This window comes from Garra rufa, chromosome 8 (genome assembly GCF_049309525.1).
Source record: "Garra rufa chromosome 8, GarRuf1.0, whole genome shotgun sequence".
Taxonomy (NCBI): domain Eukaryota; kingdom Metazoa; phylum Chordata; class Actinopteri; order Cypriniformes; family Cyprinidae; genus Garra; species Garra rufa.
The window spans coordinates 32853677-32863455 of NC_133368.1; the positions used below are offsets into that span (position 1 = coordinate 32853677).

At 39.2% G+C, this 9779-nt stretch overlaps 1 protein-coding gene across 1 annotated transcript in view; it reads left to right on the plus strand.

Annotated features, from left to right (window-relative positions):
- The window catches only part of LOC141340152 (receptor tyrosine-protein kinase erbB-4-like), a 352964-nt gene extending 345790 nt beyond the window's left edge, over nt 1-7174 (plus strand). The window contains exons 8-11 of the mRNA XM_073845081.1: nt 2352-2465; nt 5793-5919; nt 6943-7016; nt 7164-7174. Coding sequence (XP_073701182.1) covers nt 2352-2465; nt 5793-5919; nt 6943-7016; nt 7164-7174 — 326 coding nt within the window. The remainder of the gene's footprint in view (nt 1-2351; nt 2466-5792; nt 5920-6942; nt 7017-7163) is intronic.
- The last annotated feature ends 2605 nt before the right edge of the window (nt 7175-9779 follow it).

Below are 9779 nucleotides of genomic sequence, written 5' to 3' on the forward strand. Positions count from 1 at the left end.
GTCTCTATCGCAGTTTATCGCAGCAAAAGAGAACTTGCCATATGCATGTACTGTCTGAGAGTTATTTTTGCTGTTTTATAGGCCTTGAACTGTTAAATACACTCACTTGTATGTGTCAAAATGCCCAGCTTTGCAAGTATCCTCATAAAAACAGTAATTTAGGTCTTAAGTGAGAGCAAACAGCTGAGAAAGAAAACACACATGTAACACTATATTGGATCCTGGTAGCTCTTAAAGTGACAGCAGTAATATTCCCACTGTCTGTCATTCATGCTAATCAAACAACAAAAGAGAGAAAATCTCTCACTGCTCTTGACTAAATCACTTTTGTAACTTTAATAGGAAAAAATATCTATTTACTTTACAAAGTAAAGATTATGCAGTGTTTTTATACACTTGATTACTTTATACAGCGTGTAGCATTTCTTATTCGTCTGATCTAATTAGTTTCTTATTCTTATTTAATAGCTGACATTGACACTGGTGACAAGAATTATGAAATTTCTATGGTATCAAAAATGTTGATATCATAAAGGCCTTACCTGAAGCAAAAATAAGTATATTGTGATGTATATCGTTACCATGAAATTAAACTACTCATATCGTGACTTAAAGGAGAAGTCCGGTATGATATTGACCTAAAGTGTATTGAATCATGATATCGAGTGTGAACGTACCTTGAATATCTCATCTCGGTTTGTGTCCTGCTGTCCGAAATCTGGGGTCAGTTAGCCGATGCTAACAACAGGCTGTCAATGAGAGTCAATAGGGCATCGAAGTAGCCATGTAAATAAATCACTGTTTAATGCCATTTACGAGGCACAAAGTAGCTCCACACTTCATTGGTAGACTTCCAAGGGCCCTGACATTTAAAACGAGAGATTGAGAACTCATAAAAAGCACCGGTAGTTTATTTACGAGAAGATTTATACAGACAGTTCCTGTAAGAAAAAATCAGGTCGCCGCCATCTTGAATTTAGTCACGATAAGTCGAGTGTTGAGCAGGAAGGAAACTACAACCTGATAAGTTGATAACCTGATAAGTTCCTTCCTGCTCGTCACTCGACTTATCGTGACTAAATTCAAGATGGCGGCGGCCGGTGATTTTACTAAGGGGAATGTCTGTATAAATCTTCTCGTAAATAAACTACCGGTGCTTTTTCTGAGTTCTCAATGTCTCGTTTTAAATGTCAGGGCCCTTGGAAGTCTACCAATGAAGTGTGGAGCTACTTTGTGCCTCGTAAATGGCATAAAACAGTGATTTATTTACATGGCTACTTCGATGCCCTATTGACTCTCATTGACAGCCTGTTGTTAGCATCGGCTAACTGACCCCAGATTTCGGACAGCAGGACACAAACCGAGATGAGATATTCAAGGTACGTTCACACTCGGTATCATGATTCAATACACTTTAGGTCAATATCACACCGGACTTCTCCTTTAAGAATTTTGGTCATATCACCCACCCCTACCCGATGGGGTAATCTATCATACCCCCCATCATATTTTTAATTGAAACAGTTAAGTTTCTTGTGAACTGGCCTGACTTCTTTAAAAAAAAAAAAAAAGGAGAGAGAACGGTAAAAGAGTAACAGCGGAAGAATGTAAGAGAGCTGTGATAACAGTGATGATAGGTGAGCACGAGTGCCATTATTCCCCCTTGCTGGGCCGCCACTGCTGCAGAATGAAGGGTTTGCACACTGACAGACGCCCACTCCAGTGCTCAGTCCATGATGAATGTTATTGCGCAGTACTCAGAGACCCACCCCAAAACCCAAACCGCCCTCCGCAGTCACACAAGCCTACTTTATTCAATGTGGCGACAGCGAAATGCCCAGTTTGGTTTGGTGTTTCTCTTGGCTGTCAGGATTGTGAGAGTGAGGGCTGTGTTTTTACCTAGGATTATTTGTTCTTCTGGTGTCACATGTTAAATCTAGTGCCACGTAGGAGTCTGAGATTCACGTAACATGTAAGAGGTGAAGAGAGACGTCCATCTTCCTTTATCTGTCCCTTCCTGATCCCCTCTCTCCTCTCTGGTGATGGATGCCACACTGCACAGTCACTGCCGGAAATGGGCTCTTTCCATCACACACACACACACACACACACACACACACACGCACACACACACACACACACACACACACACACACACACACACACACACACCACAGTCACGGTCCCCACTGCATCTGTGCGGATGTGTTAATGGTTTTTGTCTGAGAATGGATGTTTCTTCTCTACCATTTCAAAATGTCAATGGCCTTTTTCTCAGAGATTGCTTAGAGTTTGTTCAGGGGCATGCCGCCGTCTGACCGTTTGTTCTGCCTCTGTGTGTGGCGTGACAGATAACTTTGTGGTGGACCACAGCTCCTGTGTCAGAGCCTGTCCCAGCAACAAGATGGAGGTGGAGGAGAACAGGATCAAGATGTGCATCCCCTGCACTGATATCTGCCCAAAAGGTGATTACATGCAACATATTAGGGTTTCCACAAAATTTAATTTTCAGCTGTCAGTACCAGTAGTAATAAAATTTGATGTGATACCAAAACAAAAGCTTACCTGCCATTAAACACACTCCTATTTTGTGTTATTTTAGTGATATATATACATACATATAGTATAGTATTTTTTAGTACTGACCTGAGTAAGATGTTTCACATAAAAATGAGCCCGTTCAAAAGTTTACATATTGTTGATTCTTAAAAAGTTGTTACGTGAATGTACCATAGTTGTGTTTTGTTTTGTTTAGTGATAGTTGTTCATAAGTCCCTTGTTTGTCCTGAACAGGTAAAATGCCTGCTGTTCTTCGGAAAAATCCTTCGGGTCTCACAAATTATTTGGTTTTCCAGCATTTTTGTGTATTTGAACCCTTTCTAACAATGAATGTATGATTTTGCGATCCATCTTTTTGCACAGAGGGACTCATATGCAACTATTACAGAAGGTTCAGACACTCACTGATCCACCAGAAGGAAAGACTATGCATTAAGAGCCGGAGGGTGAAAACTTTTTGAATTTGTAAATCAGGGTAGAATTAACTTATTTTGACTTCTGGGAAACATGTAACTATCTTCTGCAGCCTCTGAAGGGCAGTACTAAATGAAAAGCTATGATATTTAGGGAAAATAAGACAAATAAATTTCGATTCTGTTCAAAAGTTTTCACCGCCAGCTCTTATTGCATGTTTTTTCCATCTGGAGCATCAGTGAGCACTTCTCAAAATCATACAGTAATTGTTAAAAAGGGTTCAAATACACAAAAATGCTGAAAAAACAAATAATTTGTGGGACCCGAAGGATTTTTCTGAAGAACAGCAGGCAGTTTTAATGTTCAGGACAAACAAGCGACTCATGAACAACTATCACTAAACAAAAAATAAACTGGATCATTCAGGTCACAACACAGTATTAAGAATCAAGGGGATGTAACCTTTTGAACGGGCTCGTTTTTATAAATTCAACTAGAACTTTTCTCTTGTGGGCTATATGTAAACATCTTTCATGGGAAATGTCTTATTAAGGTCAGTACTAAATAAACAATAACATGCATTTTGTATGATCCTTCTTATTTTAGTAAAATAATTAGTATTTTGCAGATTCTGAAAGGGGAATGTAAACGTTTGACCTCAACTGTATAACTACTTGACAACTGAAACTACATGATACTAACAACGCTGCAGAAAGACTTGTATAGTTAATTTACTTAAGTTTGCCTTTAAATTGATATGGCCTGATTTTCTAAATCTCCTTCAACCAGTGCAAGATGTTTTTAGAATCATTGTGTAATTTTGTTCAATAGATGAACAAAAGGTGATGAACACAAAGTGACCACCAGTCTTGGAGAATAAATAACTATCAAATTAACTACATTTTTCAATAGTGTGACAAGTCACTCAACTGTTATCAGGATAGTGCAGCTTTTCTAATAAACAAGCTACTTTGTCCAACAAGCAGCGGCGTATTGTGACAAAACAATGCATTACAGTACATGTATTGTGCACAGTGAACAGAGGCAATAAACGCTCTTCTAGAATGTCATCACTCTCTCATTTAACATAGGGATGTCTGATTAATTGCAAATACTGCTCTGACTGCGAAATAAAAAAAAAAGATATTGCACTGTTAAATAACTTCTTTGTTGTTAAAGGGATTGTTAACGCAAAAATGAAAATTCTGTCATGAATTACTCACCCTCATGTTGTTCCAAACCGTAAGACTTTCGTTCATCTTCAGTGCACAAATTAAGATATTTTTTATGAAATCCAAGAGCTTTCTGGCCCTTGCATAGACAGCAATGCATGTGACAGCAAGGTAGTGAGGACATTGTTAAAAAAAGTCTTTTGACATCATGGTTTAATCGTAATGTTATGAAGCTACAAGAATACTTTTTGTACACAAAGAAAACAAAAATAACAACTTTATTCAACACGCATTCACAAGAGTACTACGATGTATATGTAGTGCTGGTGACGCAGGAGCCAATGTTTTGACATAAAACGTCCATCTTTTTAGTTCATTGTCTGTATAATCTGGATCAAATAAGTAAGGCTGAGCAAAAAATTGCAAGTCCTCCTCTGTTAAAATCTTTACAGTCTTTGTTCACAAAGACTGTTTTATGTACCACGTGTGTCTTCTTCTGCTTGTAAACAAAGCGCAGCACATCCAGGTTCTTCATCAGAATGCCTGCTCCTGTGCTATTTTAGTTTTCTTTGCGCACAAAAAGTATTTCCGTAGCTTCATAACATTACGGTTGAACCACTGATGTCCTTACTACATTTCTGGGCCTTGAATGTGGTGGCTGTGTTTCTGTCTATTCAGGGTCAGAAGGCTCTCGGATTTCATCAAAAATATCTTAATTGGTGTTCCGAAGATGAACGAAGGTCTTACGGGTTTGAAATTACATGAGGGTGAATAATTAATAACAGAATTATCATTTTTGGTTGAACTTTTTGTTATTAGCTTGAAGCATAGTTAGATAGTTTTTTCCCCAAAGGAGCAGCTTGACTTCAAATACAGCAGTAACAGTAATGGTAAAGGAGTAGTTCACTTTCAGAACAAAAAATTTACAGATAATGTACTCACCCCCTTGTCATCCAAGATGTTAATGTCTTTCTTTTTTCAGTCATAAGGAAATTGTTTTTTGAGGAAAACATTTCAGGATTTCTCACCATATAATGGACTTCTATGGTGCCCCCGAGTTTGAACTTCCAAAATGCAGCTTCAAATGGCTCTAAACATTCACAGCCGAGGAAAAAAGGGTCTTATTTATCAAAACAATCGGTTATTTTCTGAAAAAAAAAAAATTACAATTTATATACTTTTTAACCTTAACTGCTCGTCTTGTCTAGCTCTGTGTGTACTCTGTGTAGAGATTAAAAAGTATATAAATTCTAAAAGTTTTTAGAAAATAACAGATCCTTTAGCTAGAGAAGACTCTTCTTCCTCGGCTGGGATCATTTAGAGCCCTTTGAAGCTGCATTTAAAGTGCATTTTAGAAGTTCAAACTCGGGGACACCATAGAAGTCCATTATATAGAGAGAAATCCTGAAATGTTTTCCTCAAAAAACATAATTTTTTTACGACTGAAGAAAGAAATACATGAACATCTTGGATGACAAGGGGGTGAGTACATTATCTGTACATTTTTGTTCTTAAAGTGAACTACTCCTTTAAAAATGGTAATGGTTAATTTCTGACATTCACCATTCAATAATTATTTTTTCTCCTGTTGTCATCAAACATGATCTGAAATCTCTATTTTACACAATTTTCTGGTTTATGTTACAGCATGCGATGGGATCGGCACTGCCAGCCTTCAGACGGCTCAAACGGTCGACTCCAGCAACATCGACAGATTCATCAACTGCACCAAGATCAACGGAAACCTGGTGTTCCTCATCACAGGCATTAAAGGGTGAGAGTGGCTTCTTCACACCCTCCGTCGGCTCGCTTCACAGCCATTACACTCTACTTTACAGCTGAATATCGGATATTGGATTGTCGGAAGCCATTTGACCTATGCTGCTGCTTTTTATCAGATAACATCAGCTTTAATGATACAGGAGGGGATTCATGTAGAAGAAAAGCACTAGAGAAACCCTTCACATCATAGCTGTGCAAAAGAAAAAACTACACTGGCCAGTTTAATAGCACGCATTAAAAGTGCCGTTAACACACTTTGAGAGTTTAGACAGTCAAGCAAGACCTACGAGACCTACTGACTCTCAAGACAGCCGCAGTTAATGTGATTTTATATGAGAAGTGTGCTGCCCCCTCTTTATATAAGTGCTGTGAAATATTTGATTGTCAGATTGTCAAGAAGTCATTTGACCTCTGGTTGACCCGCTCCCTCCAGCGGCCTCTTTCTGATCCCACTGCGCCTGATTGGCCAGCCCTGTAACCCCATATAGCTGACTCTGCTCTTAAAGAGCAATACAGGGCCAGCAGCTGCAGCATGCTGGGAAAAGCCATGTGCACACACACACACATCCTGATAGGCGTACAGATTACATCATCCCCACCACAAACTGTGATATGGAGTGCACATATTTCTTACACGTATTCCCCACGCACACTCTCACACACGCTGCGTCAGCAGGTGTTCTGGACACATCCTCCTCGAAGATCTCCAACTCAATGGTGCTTTTTAAAACCTGCTGTACTGCTCAACAGAACAGCATAAGAGAATTGCCTTAAAAAGAAAGATGTAGAAAATTCAGCATATTGGGTTGGATGTGGTCAGAAGGCACTAGTCAGAGTGCATTTGTGTTGATAGTCTGCACTTCTTGACTCTCTAATAATAATAGGCTTTTCACAGTTAGGTTTAAGAGCTTGTTATACAATCAGCTTCATCTGTTAGCAAAATGACTGGATTTTCTGGACTATAAAGATGTGGTACTGTGCATAATGTGTATTTGCATTTCCATGTGTGTTACAGGGATGTATACCACAAAATAGAGCCCCTGGATCCAGAGAAACTCAATGTGTTTCGCACCGTTCGAGAGATCACCGGTAAGTCAAGTTAGTATAGTATCATGTTGTTAGCTTAGCAACATGCTAACACAAAGTGACATCAGTTGAGTCACATTTCTGTGTGCTTGCATGAGGAGTGTTATTTGTCTAACACACTGAAAGTGTTCTAAATTCATCCCTAACTAGGTGTTATATAGGGCTGCACGATAAATCGCATGCGATTGTCATGCGCTACGTGATATTACGCATGCGCTACGTGATATTGCGCAGCTTTTCAGTGAGCTACGGCTCTGGATTTTAAATGCCGCGCCATATGAATGCTCGTGATGGAGATTTACTACTAATCACAGAACCGGCTTTACTGATGAGATACGCATGACAATCGCATGCAATTTATCGTGCAGCCTTAGTTTTATAACATTTAGGTTGCTGCCATGGTAGTTAACAGACAGTAATCAAGGCAGCTTCTTTAAAATGCTTTCATGAAGTTCACCCTGTAAAATAAACAACCTGATCTCATGATGAAGCCTCTGGGAACTTTTTCGCAAGACATGAAATACGCACCGCGATGTACGTTACATGGCGCGGCACTAGAAGAGTCTTCGTTTTTTTTCCCCGGAACGGACAGTGATGGGAATAACAGAATTACTAATGTCATTACTTTTCTTTTTAGTAACGAGTAATCAAACAAATGACTGTTTCCCCCATTACATGTCATTACCGTTACTGATAATAAAATGAGCTATACTATAATTGAGCTCACTGAAGTGGTTTTATCTGAGTAGACTCTCTCTCAGCCATAGGACCTGCAAAGCTGTGCTGTGCTGTGCATCGCGTTCTTCTTTTGAGGTAAATTCTGACTTATTACTCTCAGCGCGTCTTCTTTCAGAAAGGAAAAGTAGCCAAGATGATCTTGGATTACGTTTGGATTACTTTACTAGAGAATATTTGTTTTTTATAACATGACTTTATTTTAAAAACTAGACATTTCAAGATTTCTATACATATATTTCTCATGTCTGTGAGGAATCTTCGCTGAGATTCAGGATGTTTTATTTACGTGTCTCTGAGGAGAGGTGACTGAAACCGAGACAGCAGAGAGCACACCCTGTTTGTTATATTTATTTTACAAAAGCACATTGTTTTGTTGTTATTATGACTATACACAAATAAAAGTAGACCCTTTGGAGTTTCAAAGGTACCTTATTCTTATCTGTATGTATCAAAAATGACAGAGTATTTTTAGTTCTTTTCGTGGCCATCAAGAAAAAACAAGACATACCATCTGCACTACACCTAAACCTTCTCAATAGTATGAACAAAAGCTAATGTAACGTAAAAACGCAATTGCAAGCATGCTGTTTTAGCCTGTTTTTCGATCTTTCAGCTCTTTTACCCTAAGTCCAATTTCATGCCGGCTGAGCTACCAAACAAGCTTGTTACGTCTGGAAAGCGAAACATATGGAGCTGTAATTATAAGTGTGTACAAAAGTGCTGGCGATGGCTGCTCACTGTTTTACCTCCTCTAGTGTTCATTTCTGTTGGAAACTGCTGTGATATGTTCTTATTGGTATGTATTTCGTGTCTTGTGAAAAAGTTCCCACAGGTACATTTTGGTCATGAGATCAGGTAGCAACAAAAATAGCTGATTCACATGCCTGGAATTACATAATCCACCTGTCTTACTGAGAAATACATCATGGAACAAAGCGCAGAGGAAGATCTAGTGTGTTTGTGCGATTGTAGATTTGTGTGTGTGATGTGTGAGAGGGAGTGTGTGTTTGTACATTTCTTTGTGAGTGTCCATTTCTCAGCGGGGAGGCCTTATATATGATGAATACATGATGAGGGAGATTTCTTCCTCAACTGAGGAGAGCTTCCCACAGGAGAGCAGGACTCTTGGCTCACAAGAAACATGAAAGCAGTTGAAAACACTTCTTTCTCTCTCTCCCTTTCCCTCTTTACCTCTCTCGCTCTCTCTTGCGGTGGTGACAGCGAAGAGGGCTCTCCAAGTCAGTGAGGCATGCATGTCAGGCTGTCACATCTATATGCAGGTGGCCACAGTCTCTGACAGAACAACGTCTTCACTGGCAAGGTGTTATTTCTGCTCTGTGACCCCAACTTGAAGACTTTGACAGATTCAGAGGCACCTGCTATATGTATTTCTTTACAGTGGGTTTTTTAAATTTAATGTGTTTACTCAGTTTGACTGAATTCGGTGTACTTTTTTTGTTTGGAAAAAATTCTTCGCATGAAGAAGGTCATCTAGCTGTCGAGAGTTGCAGCTGCAAAGAAAGACCCTTCAGATGGCTGTAAAATGCAAAACGCCTGTTCCTTACCACCAACCAAGTCTGTTATTTAATTTTCGTATGATTCCCAGTAAACCCCAAACAACTCTGACTGACATTAAACGAACATTTCACAGCCTCGGTCGGATGCTTCCCCACCAGTATTTGAAGATTTGGGGAAATGCCTGCGGCTCTTGCCAGCACTGCCTTCAGCTCAAGCCCTGTGTGAATCATTTCTCTAGAGAGATGGACTGAAGAGGCTGACCTGATTTACCCTCTGCTCTGTCTCAAGCCTTGAGGGAGGGGTTAGCACTGGGAGATACAGCTAGAAAAATATATCTTAGTATTTTGCAGCCTTTTAATGATGATATCTGATATGTTTTTCCAGATGTATTTATTTCATGTTTGTGCTCTAAAATTTTTTGCAGCCAATTACTGTAGCCAGTATTTCAAAGTAGATTCATGTTTTTACACTATATTTTCTAAATAATCATTTGAATTATGTTTAATATTT